Genomic DNA, 14608 nt, shown 5'->3' on the forward strand with positions numbered 1-14608 from the left:
AAGGAACAAAACTACATTTGTATGTATGTTATTATGTATTAAGAAATTAAATTGGTGTTCTTGCTCTTTAGCTAGGTGCTAGCATTCTTACTTAGGTTTGAAATAAACAAAATAAATGTAATTGTATATCTTTATAAAAATTTTGCAGTGCCTCCCAGTGTGGGAAACTTTCAACCCAATGATTTGAATACAACTGGAATCATAGAAATACCTGAAGTTACAAACAACTCAGTGATTCAGTTATATTTAGAAGTTCCTCATCAGTTTCAAATGATAGGTGTGCTACTTGGAAAGTTGAGTGTTAGCACGGTGACCATCATTGATGATAGCTGTATGTTGGTACTAGTGTTAAGTACATAGTGATGACTGTTTTATTGTAGATACTCTTATTGAATTTGCTTCTACTTCATACTTTGTAACTGAAATCTCATCAGTGATAAACATTATTGTGAGAAGGAAATTTAATAGTGCAACTGTTACCAGTTTCAGTGTGGCATTACTGCCACTTACAGCTGTTGGTAAGTGGCATATATTGCATTGATACAAAACAAGGTGAATGCTTTTCTTTAGCTAATAGTGATTATGTGCCTTTTGTGGAGCACAAAACATTTTCTGCCAATACTGCTGAAATGGTAATCTCTGTTAGAATCATTAATGATTTAATAGTAGAGAGAGATGAAACTTTCAAAGTTGTGTTACAAGATCCTGGAAAAAACGTTGTTATAGGAGAACATAATGAAACTACCATCACTATCATTAACGATGACTGTGAGTCTCAATCAATACCATAGATAGATAGATACATAGTATGTTATATAGATGGATGTATTGATAGGTAGATATGTATTGGGTACACAAGTAGAAGGGTAGTGATTTGGTTGTTTGTGAATGATGTACTCTATTATTTTTGCAGTTATAATAATTCAATTGTCAACTCCCGCACATTTTGTTCAAGAAAGTTCTGGCTCTTTATCAGTATTGGTTACATTAACCAAAGCAAGCTCGATCCCTTTTGAAGTAAACCTCATCATTTCTAATGATACAGCAACAGGTGATCACATCGATTTACATGTGTGTATATGTGTACATGATATTATAGATTTCACCTGAGTCCCTTGTTTTTATTAAGTAACCTTTGATAAATTGGCCATCTTCCTAAATACTGTGAAGCCCGTTAAATACTAGAACTGTTTATCAGAAGGCAGGAATTATGGGACTTTAAAGCAATTTACATGGTTAGTTTAAATCTTGTAGTGAACATAACATGTTTTTAACACAAAACAACTTTTGTTCCAGTACAAAACCATTGTGAGCATGTGTTCACCTCACTGCCTATAGTGTTCATGGGAGGTAAGGTGAAAAAACAAACAAATGTATCCATGGCTCTCCATGAAATGAATACATCTTGAAATGTATATCCATCCATGAAATGTATCCATCATCCATAACCATGTATCCATGTGCTAGTTAGAAAGATACAGTACAGGTAGAATTACATCTAAAGCATACACAGACAATGAAAAGATGGAAAGAGTGAGAACAGAAGAGCTAATCTCTTCTAGGAATTAACAAGAGGGGGTCAAATTTATATTTCAGTCTAAAAAAACTGTTAAGTAGCAGCATCAAACAGAACAGTCAATTACTCTAATAGAACATCCATCATTAGAATTAACAAAGACCAACTCCTAGACCCCTTGAACTTCACCTTTGAACCCAAACCATACTGCAGCATTTATACTTTGCCCTTTATAATTATGAAAGCTAGTTACCACTAGCAGAAAATAATGATTCCACTTTAATAGCAGAAGTGACTCACAATGCTTATTCAATAAGGCTCTGTAAAAATTTGATCTCAGAAAACTAAATTTGCAAAATTTTCCTATGAGGGCATGTCCCCAGACCTCCCAAGATAAAGCATGCTCTGCATGCTGAGTGTGCTACTCACACTGTACTACTAGTTGTATCAACCAGTTGCCAATTATTTCAGCTCCCACTATAGATGCCCCTAGCTTAGCACCCCCCTCTTGGGAAATCCTAGATCTGCTCCTGATACTATGTGGATAATAAAGCACAAGGAATTTGGCCAAGATACTAATAAAGCATAAGGCTAAGGCAAAGCTGAGTGCTTTATTAGCATCAAGGCTGGGTGCTGAGTGCTTTATTATTGAGCAAGGCAATGCTTAAAGTATTATGGAGTTTTCTAGTGAATTGAAGCCCAGTACATAAAACGTACTAACATGGCAGCTTGCATATGGTGGTTGTTCACTTACACGTGTTGACACTAGTTCAGGTGAGTGTCAGGTCCATAGTGTTTTAGCTTCCTTGTAGCATACAACAAGCCTGTTACAATTAGCATGATAATCATAAATGTCAGCAATTTTCTGTGAACTGAGCTGCTGATTACTGAGTTCCAGTCAGCTGTCCTGAGGGTTGTTGACAACAAACCCGCTGATGTTTGTATTTTAATTACTGTCATAACTGTACTTTATTTGAAGTTTTGTAAGGTATAGTTAGTGGTAAACAAAGTACAGTTCACACCTCAACTGTACTTTATCGAAAATAAAGTACACCTTTTTGTTTGAGTATATGCGACTGTTTTATTAGATCATGCATTTGTTACACATGTTTAGTTTACTCAGTTTGCTTTTTGAGCTACCAAAATGGTGCCTTCCTACAGTGGGTGATGTTGAGCAGGTGATGATAAATATAGTGTTCTGGAATGTGGTGAGATCAAGGCAACGTTCATGGATACACTACTACGACTTAAACTCTGACCTAACTGTATACACACATGACACATTACAATAATAACTAAATGTTGCTGTAGTTAATTACTCAACATCCTCAGGGTCACCAAGGTCCTTAATCCATGCCTAAATCTAATGTTCTGCCTTCTTCTTGGGTGTATGTTGAGGTCGGTTCTGTGGCTGAATTGTCCACATCATTTGGGGTTAGATCATCTGTACTGACGTCTATATGTTGTTTGTCAGAGTCTCTTGGGGGAACACTTCTAAAGGATGCAGTTTAGGATAGGTCTATTTGTCCTGCCATTCATATTTCTGATATGAGCAGCTCTCTCCAAGCCATCACATCCAACTATCATTTCCTCTATCACTGCAAGCTTCCAGTTGATTTAGGAAGTATCATCTTGAACCAAAACTACATCTCCAACAGAAACTCTCTGTTTGGTTGTACCATAGCCAAAAGCTGTCTTGTGGTACTCTTGCAATGAGGTAAGATGTCCATGTTTATATCTCAACTTGAAGTGTTGTAGTGCCAGTTGCTGTTGTTTGACTAATAGTCTTACACTTGATTCATCTCCAAAGTTTGAATCATCCACTTTGTCATTCATAGAATAGGGAAGTTATTCTCTTGCCGTGTCAGAGTCAGAGGATCCATCTCATCAAACTCTGAAGGTGTGTATGTCAAGGGCCTATTATTCAGGACTGCTTCTATTTCCACAACAAGCGTCTCAAGGACTGTCAACAAAACATTAGCTCTATTTAACATCTTCTTCAAAGCAGTCTTCATTATAATCCAATCAAACACTCCCACCAACCACCATCCCAAGGTGCACGTTTTGGCATAAAACTTCCACAGTACTCCCACATTTGCCTATAATGATTCTGCTAGCTTCCTTGATGACAATAACTTCCTCAACTCTTTCGCCACTGAGAGGTAAGTAGAATCAATATCCGAAACAATTATTCACAGTAGTAACTTTTGACCTGCAAATCTCCTCAGGGCTAGAAGGAAGGTTTTGGTGGTAAGGTCTGTAATGATCTCCAAGTGCACTCCTCTTGTTGTTGCGCATGTAAATAGATCTCACTCTCAGCACCATTGATCTGTGCATAGAAGGCGCCCGTAAAGTAAATATCAGTAATTATAAATGGAACCACATCACATATTCTATTCCTGGTAAGAGTGGTTTGGGAATTTGGTTGTTCTTGCCCAAAGAAGCATTGTGGATCCTCCAGCCATAGCAAATGAAGCCATCTTCATTAATAAAGAGGCGATGTTGTCTTACTAGTGGTAACCATTTGCTAGCTAATGAATGTGTACTGGAACTTTCAATATAGAGTGCTTGTTGCTGGCAGTCTTTAACCCACATCATTGTTGCTTCATGTAACTCAACTGCTGTGGGTTGCCCAGTATGTTTAGTATTCTTCAACTTCAGGTTAGCTACAAATCTTAGCACAATGGCAGTAACCCTTACTACTTTCTCAAGTGCACTATAGTTACCCAAGTTGATGATATGGTGCAGACCAATTCAAGGAGGTGAAGTTGTGCTGATGGCAGGAACAAACTCTGCAGTTGTCACAGCTGCTGCTTGCAGATGAACTGTTGCTAATGGCTGCTATACTGGCCAGTTGTTGCAGTTAGTCAGCTACTGTGGTCCAGAATGCCAATCTTGGGATGACTGCTGCAACTGTGCTGCTGTGATACCTTAAATCTGCAGAGTTATCTTCAATGCTCCCATGTTGCAGTGGTTGAGAGCTGGAGGATTTAGTGGGATACAAATTGATTTTAAATTCTTTTCACTATTGAGCCAGTACAGAACTATTTGGCTATCAGACCATGACCAGGCAAAAAAAAAAACTTGCAAGATTAAACAAAATCGTCCAAGATCTTGCAAGGTCACACTAGGTGCAAGGAAAACTCCAACAATCTGGAAAGTAAATGCAAGAATTGGCAAGATTTGTGCAAGAATTTGATGCAAGATTAGCAAGATTCTTGCAAGTTTTTTTTCACCTGGATCAATAGATGGACGATTGAAATGTCTGTGAAATGTAATTTCTTAATCTGGCATCTGTAAGTGCACCCATGAGCTCCAGTTTTGGTAGTGTCAGTTGCTACAGTGGTGCTACTCTTGCCTTGGACGTCACAAAACTGGTGTTGTATCCATGAGGAAGGCTACTGCCTTATAAGCTTTCATGCTGGCATCTGTGAACACATGGAGCTGACAAGGTGATTGAATGTTGTCACCAGTGAAATACTGTCTAGCGATGGAGGGAATTCAGCTACATAGACTTTTCTTTTTATAGTAAGAAAAAAGGAAAGTAAAAGGTATATAATTACAAATAGAAGTGATATCTATTCCAAAACAGCCAAGCTGCAAAAAGGTTCGACCCCCAAAAACCAGGGTGAAAAAAGTTGTGAAATCAAAGGTGGTGGCCAATAAATAGCTATGTAGGCAGGTTAATAGCAAAAACTTTAATATTGATACAGGAGTAAGTTGTGAAATTAAAGGTGGTGGCCAAGAAATGCTGTGATGAGGCTAATGGAAAAATTTTAATTTAGGTGAATTTGGATACAAAATCCTTGGAGGAGGCAACACAAATTTACTTGAATTGTCATTATTAAATTTTTTTGCCATCAACTTACTATCACAACCATTTGTTGGCTGCCATGGTTTGATTTCCCAACTTTTTCATCTTGGCCTTTTTGAGGCCGCATACTTTTTTTTGCAGCTTGGCTGTTTTGGTATAGAATGATTCTTAAGCCCATAAGCAGTTTACCCTCTGGAGGTGACAACAGATCAGCTACTTTGTTTGTTATTACTCTCTGTAAATATTGAAAGACATACGTAAGGCTGTAACTTGTTAGACTTGTTTTGCCCAGCAATTGATCCATTTGTTTGTGTGAATGTAATGACATATCTGTACAAGCTATGACAGTCTAATTAATGCACCTGTAGTTTTATTTTCCATATTAACACTGTACTAATCAATCTTTCTGTTTGTAGCATCGTAGCTTTTAAAGCTCTTAGGTTCTAGAGCCAAAACTTGAGCTGACCATTCCTTCAACTGTCTAGATAAATAACATAAAATAAAATGGATTTGAAAATACATGAACATATGCGGTTCTATGCAGTGGCAAATCCAGGAAGTTTCTAAGGGTTCCATAGAGCCCCTACCCTTTGGAAGAGCTTTCAATTAATTTTACTTGTTGAAATGCTAATTGAAGTATTCATTCTCAGTGAACCAATCAACATTTTGTTGTTCAAATAATTGCTATTATATAATTTTATAGTGGAAAAACACTCAGTTTACCTTTGTTTATTGCAAAATCACTTAAAACTGTTACCTGAACACCTTTATATGCATTAAGTGCCTCTAAAAATAATTATCATGTTGATATTGAACTATTAACGCTACTACTATAAAGACTTCAGTTGCTTTCCTATTTGTAGACCTACATCAAATATGCCAACATAATAAAAAGCATAATAGGCTAGAATGCTATGTCAGCGTAATGCTGGCATATTTCAAACTATGGAGCTTAATAGTTTGATACTGTCTAATAGAGCAGTAAGTATGCAAAAAGAGCACTCAAGTGCATTGTAATTAGATCAATACTCTCTAATAGAACAGTCACTTTGTAGTGAACTACTCTAATAGGACATTCAATGATCAAATGTCCAAAATTATTGTAAGAAATATTATTAGCCTAGGAGAATAACGCATGCATAATGGAGACACTGCAGAGCATAATAGGTGAAAGTTTTGATCCCTGAAAGTATTTTGGGCTAAATTTTTAGTGTATTTGACAGTGAAAAATTACTGAGGATTATTTGCTATCATACACTACAGCTAGGTAGCTATGCTGTAGCTATTACCTTACTTCAGAGTGGACTTCCTTTTAAAAGTCTGAATCCATCTCTGGTATGTCTTGATAAGTGAAGAATTAGAGTCAAATGTGTTAAGGGTACAGTGTGGTAGTATGGTATAATAATTGATGAAACTTCAACAAGACCGTGAATCACTTTAAAGAGCATATGTATATAGAAGCTGGCGCGTAACATCCGTGAGTATATTGATCAAGACACACGGTAGTGTGTCGTGCGGCCCAAGAAGCCGGCGCATAACACCTGTGAGTATATTGACAGGAAGAAAGAAAACGCAATTTTCGCACCTCCGTAGCTTTGTGCTGCCTTGATGAAACAAGACGATTTTTGCTGTGGACACTCCCTCCATCTTCAGCACTGCACATTCCAAATTAAAGCGAAATCGCTTCAAGCGTTCCCGAGATATGCGACTTCAAAAATTGGCTTAGTTTCTTTGTTTTTTTTTTTCTTCTTATTTTTCTTCCTCTTTTCGCGCACTTACAAAAACTGCTATAAAACGTGAACGCTATATCCGATTGCCTTGAAATTTGGCTCGCAGAAGGGGGGATAAAGACGCATCTCTGTACTAACTTTGGCTGGAATACAATAAACAGGCAAAGAGTTATGATCGATTATTCACGAAAAATAACACCAATATGTTGTCAAGCCTACAGGGTAAACCGCGTATGGGAAGAAGCTGAAAATCGGTTGATGAATAGGTTAACTATTGAACCTCAAACCTTTTGTGGTTTGAAAGAAATCGAGCTAAAAACTAGGAAGATACAATGAAAAAACCAACAGTGTGTAACAATTATGCAATCGAGATTAGCTAATAAAAAACGACTACTTGGCACGCCTACCAGATAACCTGCTAGGGGGAATGCTTTGAAAATCGCTGTATAGAAGGAGTAATCATCTTAGAAAGGCTCTTCAATGGTGTAGAAGAATCAGACTTAAAGCCACAGAGTTATAACACGAAATCCAACTTGGAGCAGCAAGTGCGAGATCGAGATACTCTAATAGAGCAGTCATCCTAATAGAGCAGAGAATTCAAGAGATCAGCTAGAAACAAGTAACCTGTATAGAGATCAGCTAGAAACAATTCACCCTGCAGAAAGATCAGCTAGAAGAAATTACCTTGTAGAGAGTTCAGCTACAAAGAAACCATCATGTGGAGAGTTCAGCTGCAAACAAAACACCTGTAGAGAGTTCAGCTACAAACAAATCTCCCTGTAGAGAGATCAGCTAGAAGAAGTTTCCTTGTAGAGAGTTCTGCTACAAACAAATCACCCTGTAGAAAGATTAGCTAGAAGGAGTCACCTTGTAGAGAGTTCAGTTACAAAGAAACCATCATGTAGAGAATTCAGCTACAAACTAGTGACCTTGTAGAGACATCAGCTAAAAGAAATTACCTTGTAGAGAGTTCAGCTACAAAGAAACCACCATGTAGAGAGTTCAGCTGCAAACAAATCACCTGTAGAGAGTTCAGCTACAAGCAAATCTCCCTGTAGAGAGATCAGCTAGAAGAAGTTACCTTGAGGAGAGTTCAGCTACAAAGAAACCATATTGTAGAGAGTTCAGCTGCAAACAAATCACCTATAGAGAGTTCAGCTACAAACAAATCACCCTGTAGAAAGATCAGCTAGAAGGAGTCACTTTGTAGAGAGTTCAGTTACAAAGAAATCATCATGTAGAGAGTTCATCTGCAAACAAATCACCTGTAGAGAGTTAAGCTACAAACAAATCTCCCTGTAGAGAGATCAGCTAGAAGAAGTTACCTTGTGGAGAGTTCAGCTACAAACTAGTGACCTTGTAGAGACATCAGCTAAAATAAATTATCTTGTACAGAGTTCAGCTACAAAGAAACCATCATGTAGAGAGTTCAGCTACAAACAAATCTTCCTGTAGAGAGATCAGCTAGAAGAAGTTACCTTGTGGAGAGTTCAGCTACAAACTAGTGACCTTGTAGAGACATCAGCTAAAATAAATTATCTTGTACAGAGTTCAGCTACAAAGAAACCATCATGTAGAGAGTTCAGCTGCAAACAAATCTTCCTGTAGAGAGATCAGCTAGAAGAAGTTACCTTGTGGAGAGTTCAGTTTCAAAGAAACAATCATGTAGAGAGTTCAGCTGCAAACAAATCACCTGTAGAAAGTTCAGCTACAAACAAATCACCCTGTAGAGAGATCAGCTATAAGAAGTTTCCTTGTAGAGAGTTCAGCTACAAACAAATCACCGTGTAGAAAGATCAGCTAGAAGAAGTTACCTTGTAGAGAGTTCAGTTACAAAGAAACCATCATGTAGAGAGTTCAGCTTCAAACAAATCACCTGTAGAGAGTTCAACTACAAACAAAATCTCCCTGTAGAGAGATTAGTTAGAAGAAGTTTCCTTGTAGAGAGTTCAGCTACAAACAAATCACCCTGTAGAAAGATCAGCTAGAAGGAGTCACCTTGTAGAGAGTTCAGCTACAAACAAATCTCCCTGTAGAAAGATCAGCTAGAAGAAGTCACCTTGTAGAGAGTTCAGTTACAAAGAAACCATCATGTAGAGAGTTCAGCTTCAAACAAATCACCTGTAGAGAGTTCAACTACAAACAAATCTCCCTGTAGAGAGATCAGTTAGAAGAAGTTTCCTTGTAGAGAGTTCAGCTACAAACAAATCTCCCTGTAGAAAGATCAGCTAGAAGGAGTCACATTGTAGAGAGTTCAGTTACAAAGAAATCATCATGTAGAGAGTTCAGCTACAAACTAGTGACCTTGTAGAGACATCAGCTAAAAGAAATTACCTTGTAGAGAGTTCAGCTACAAAGAAACCATCATGTAGAGAGTTCAGCTGCAAACAAATCACCTGTAGAGAGTTCAGCTACAAACAAATCTCCCTGTAGAGAGATCAACTAGAAGAAGTTACCTTGTGGAGAGTTCAGCTTCAAAGAAACCATCATGTAGAGAGTTCAGCTGCAAACAAATCACCTGTAGAGAGTTCAGTTACAAACAAATCTCCCTGTAGAGAGATCCGCTAGAAGAAGTTTCCTTGTAGAGAGTTCAGCTACAAACAAATCACCCTGTAGAAAGATCAGCTAGAAGGAGTCACCTTGTAGAGAGTTCAGTTACAAAGAAACCATCATGTAGAGAGTTCAGCTGCAAACAAATCAGCTGTAAAGAGTTCAGCTACAAACAAATCTCCCTGTAGAGAGATCAGCTAGAAGAAGTTTCCTTGTAGAGAATTCAGCTACAAACAAATCACCCTGTAGAAAGATCAGCTAGAAGAAGTCACCTTGTAGAGAGTTTAGTTACAAAGAAACCATCATGTAGAGAGTTCAGCTGCAAACAAATCACCTGTAGAGAGTTCAGCTACAAACAAATCTCCCTGTAGAAAGATCAGCTAGAAGAAGTCACCTTGTAGAGAGTTCAGCTACAAAGAACCATCATGTAGAGAGTTCAACTGCAAACAAATCACCTGTAGAGAGTTCAGCTACAAACAAATCTCCCTGTAGAAAGATTAGCTGGAAGAAGTTACCTTGTAGAGAGTTCAGCTACAAAGAACCATCATGTAGAGAGTTCAGCTGCAAACAAACCACCTGTAGAGAGTTAAGTTACAAACAAATCTCCCTGTAGAGAGATCAGATAGAAGAAGTTACCTTGTAGAGAGTTCAGTTACATAGAAACCACCATGTAGAGAGTTCAGCTTCAAAGAAATCACCCTGTAGAAAATTCTGCCACAAACAAATTGCCCTGTAGAAAGATCAGTTAGAAGAAGTTACCTTGTAGAGAGTTCAGCTACAAAGAAACCATTCTGTAAAGAGCTCAGCTGCAAACAAATCACCTGCACAGAATTCAGCTACAAACAAATCACCCTGTAGAGAGATCAGCTAGAAGAAGTTACCTTGTAGATTGTTCAGCTACTAACAATTCACCCTGTAGAGAGGGCAGCAAGAAGAAGTCACCTTGTAGAGTGATCAGTTACAAAGAAACCACCATGGATAGTTCTGTAATAAATATATGTATTATATATATAATTTGTACATTTGCTGATAAAATCAGAAATATTTAAAGTACATCTCTTCATCTTTTCTTCTTCCTGTGGTAGAGAAAAAAAAGACAGATTAAAAAAGTCCCAAAGCCGGTCTATTTGTGGTATACAAATACAAAAAGAAATGAAATCTAATCCAAAACAGCCAAGCTGTAAAAAAACAGTGCGGCCCTCAAAAAGGCTATGGTGAAAAAAGATGTGAAATCCAAAGTGGCGGCCAAGAAATGGCTGTGATGGTAGGTTAATGGTAAAATTTTAATAACGGCAATTTAGGTGAATTTTTTAGCGGCACAAAAATTCACCTGAATTGTCGTTATTAAAATTTTTACCATTAACCTACCATCACAGCCATTTCTTGGCCGTCACTTTGGATTTCACATCTTTTTTCACCATAGCCTTTTTGAGGGCCGCACTGTTTTTTTACAGCTTGGCTGTTTTGGATTAGATATATATATATATATATACAACTTGTTCTTTAGTGTAGATATACTTTTAAAATGAGGATCCCACAAAATTACAAATCTTGAAATTTTGTTGAGGACTTAAGACTAGATATATCTAATCCAAAACAGCAAAGCTGTAAAAAAAGTGTGCGGCCCTCAGAAAGGCTATGGTGGAAAAAGATGTGAAATCCAAGGTGGCAGCCAAGAAATAGCTGTGATGGTAGGTTAATGGTAAAAATTTTAATAATGACAATTCAGGTGAATTTTGTGCCAAGACCAAGCGGCACAAAAATTCACCTGAATTGTCGTTATTAAAATTTTTACCATTAACCTACCATCACAGCCATTTCTTGGCCGCCACCTTGGATTTCACATCTTTTTTCACCATAGCCTTTCTGAGGGCCGCACACTTTTTTTACAGCTTGGCTGTTTTGGATTAGATTTCATTTCTTTTTGTATTTGTATACCCCAAAGCCGGCCTATGGCCAGCTTTGGGACTTTTATACCCTATGTTTTTTTTCTTTACTACAGGAAGAAGAAAAGATGAAGTAGATGTACTTTAAGTATTTTATCAGTAAATGTACAAATTATATATATAATACATAATTTGATTACAGAAATCTCCATGGTGGTTTCTTTGTAACTGAACACTCTACAAGCTCTCTATAGGGTGAATTGTTTGTAGCTGAACGATCTACAAGGTAACTTCTTCTAGCTGATCTCTCTACAGGGTGATGTGTTTGTAGTTGAATTCTGTACAGGTGATTTGTTTGCAGCTGAGCTCTTTACAGAATGGTTTCTTTTCTTTGTAGCTGAACTTTCTAAAAGGTAACTTCTTCTAACTGATCTTTCTACAGGGCAATTTGTTTCTTGCAGAATTTTCTACAGGGTGATTTCTTTGCAGCTGAACTCTCTACATGGTGGTTTTTTGTAGCTGAACTCTCTACAAGGTAATTTCTTCTAGCTGATCTCTCTACAGGGAGATTTGTTTGTAGCTGAACTATCTACAAGGTAACTTCTTCTAGCTGATCTCTCTACAGGGTGATTTGTTCGTAGCTGAATTCTGTACAGGTGATTTGTTTGCAGCTGAGCTCTTTACAAAATGGTTTCTTTGTAGCTGAACTCTCTACAAGGTAACTTCTTCTAACTGATCTTTCTACAGGGTGATTTGTTTGTAGCTGAACTATCTACAAGGTAATTTCTTCTAGCTGATCTCTCTACAGGGAGATTTGTTTTTAGCTGAACTATCTACAAGGTAATTTCTTCTAGCTGATCTCTCTACAGGGTGATTTGTTTGTAGCTGAATTCTGTACAGGTGATTTGTTTGCAGCTGAGCTCTTTACAGAATGGTTTCTTTGTAGCTGAACTCTCTACAAGGTAACTTCTTCTAGCTGATGTCTCTACAACATCTTCTGGGCCATGTTCACTTCAAACTTTGATGACAATAATTACTGTACTTATCATGTTGTATGTCCTTGTCATAGGTGTAGTTCCACCCCAATTACCCCTTTGTTAATTAATTAGTTTACTTGTAATTTTTAGTTGCTCCCTTGTAATCTTAACTTATAATTGGCTGCTGATAGCTCTTATCAGCACACCAGCTGCTGTATTTTATTGTCTAGTTTAGTTTTATACCAACCCCCCAGTTTGTATCCATGTCTTTCAGCAGCAAAATCACAATAATAATAATAATAATAATACAAGGTCACTAGTTTGTAGCTGAGCTCTCTACATAGTGGTTTCTTTGTAACTGAACTCTCTACAAGGTGACCTCTGCTAGCTGATCTTTCTACAGGGTGATTTGTTTGAAGCTGAACTCTCTACAAGGTAACTTCTTCTAGCTGATCTCTCTACAGGGAGATTTGTTTGTAGCTGAACTCTCTACATGATGGTTTCTTTGTAGCTGAACTCTCTACAAGGTAACTTCTTCTAGCTAATCTCTCTACAGGGAGATTTGTTTGTAGCTGAACTCTCTACATGATGGTTTCTTTGTAGCTGAACTCTCTACAAGGTAACTTCTTCTAGCTAATCTCTCTACAGGGAGATTTGTTTGTAGCTGAACTCTCTACATGATGGTTTCTTTGTAGCTGAACTCTCTGCAAGGTGACTTCTTCTATTGATCTCTCCACAGGGCGATTGGTTTGTAGCTGAACTCTCTACATGGTGGTTTCTTTGTAGCTGAACTCTACAAGGTGATTTCTTCTAGCTGAACTATCTCTTTCCATAGTTGCATGAACTCCCTACAAGGTAACTTCTTCTAGCTGATCTCTCTACAGGGTGACTTGTGTGTAGCTGATCTCTATACAGGTTTCTTGTTTCTAGCTGATCTCTTGAATTTTCTTCAGGGTGACTGCTCTATTAGGATGACTGCTCTATTAGAGTATCTCGATCTCGCACTTGCTGCACCAAGTTGGATTTCGTGTTATAACTCCGTGGCTTTAAGTCTGATTCTTCTACACCATTGATGAGCCTTTCTAAGATGATTACTCCATCTGTACAACGATTTTCAAAGCATTACCCGAAGCGGTTTATCTGGTAGGCGTGGCAAGCAGTCGTTTTTTTTATTAGCTAATCTCGATTGCATAATTGTTACAGACTGTTGGTTTTTTCGTTGTATCTCCCTGTTTTTTACCTCGATTTCTTTCAAACCACAAAAGATTTGAGGTTCAATAGTTAACCTATTCACCCACCGATTTTCAGCTTCTTCCCATATGCGGTTTACCCTGTAGGCGTGACAACATATTGGTGTTATTTTTCGTGAATAATCGCTCATAACTCTTTGCCTGTTTATGGTATTCCAGCCAAAGTTGGTACCCAGATGCGCTTTTATATCCCCCTTCTGTGTGCCAAATTGCAAGGCAATCGGATATAGCGTTCGCGTTTTATAGCAGTTTTTGTAAGTGTGCGACAAGAAAAAGAAAAATAAGAAGAAAAAAAACCGAAGAAACTGAGCCAATTTCTGAAGTCGCATATCTTGGGAACGCGTTAAGCAATTTCGCTAAAATTTGGAATGTGGAGTGCTGCAGTTGGAGGGCATTTCCACAGCAAAAATCGTCTTGTTTCATCAAGGGAGCACAGAACTACGGAGGTGCGAAAATTGCGTTTTCTTTCTTCCTGTCAATATACTCACGGGTGTTATGCGCCGGCTTCTTGGGCCGCACGACACACTACCGTGTGTCTTGATCACAGCAGCACTTTGATATGATGATATCAAATAAAGCATTAGAAAGCATTAAAACTTCCTTGAAATTTGTGTTTAATGATAGACATTTAACAATCACCAGAACAATTCTAAGGAAACTTAATTGCTATCCCAGTAGGAACCCATGTGCCACAAAGAAATTGAAAACATATACAGCAGGGAGTCAGGTTCTTGTCATTAAAGCTCTGTTGAAAATACAACCTGGGGCATCAATAATTGGAGATACTCTAATAGAGCAGCCAAGATCAAGATACTCTAATGCACCTATCAATGTTTTGCCCCACTACTATGAACACGGGCAGAAGTGGGGGGTAGGTGGGGAATC

The 14608-nt window shown here is 37.9% G+C and overlaps 1 protein-coding gene across 1 annotated transcript in view; it reads left to right on the forward strand.

Moving 5' to 3' along the window:
* The window catches only part of LOC136261602 (adhesion G-protein coupled receptor V1-like), a 41093-nt gene that overhangs the window by 16007 nt on the left and 10478 nt on the right, over window positions 1–14608 (forward strand). The window contains exons 11-14 of the mRNA XM_066055631.1: window positions 149–331; window positions 381–518; window positions 571–768; window positions 914–1051. Of these exons, the coding sequence (XP_065911703.1) occupies window positions 149–331; window positions 381–518; window positions 571–768; window positions 914–1051 (657 nt within the window). The remainder of the gene's footprint in view (window positions 1–148; window positions 332–380; window positions 519–570; window positions 769–913; window positions 1052–14608) is intronic.

The sequence above is a fragment of the Dysidea avara genome, chromosome 7 (genome assembly GCF_963678975.1).
Source record: "Dysidea avara chromosome 7, odDysAvar1.4, whole genome shotgun sequence".
Taxonomy (NCBI): Eukaryota; Metazoa; Porifera; class Demospongiae; order Dictyoceratida; family Dysideidae; genus Dysidea; species Dysidea avara.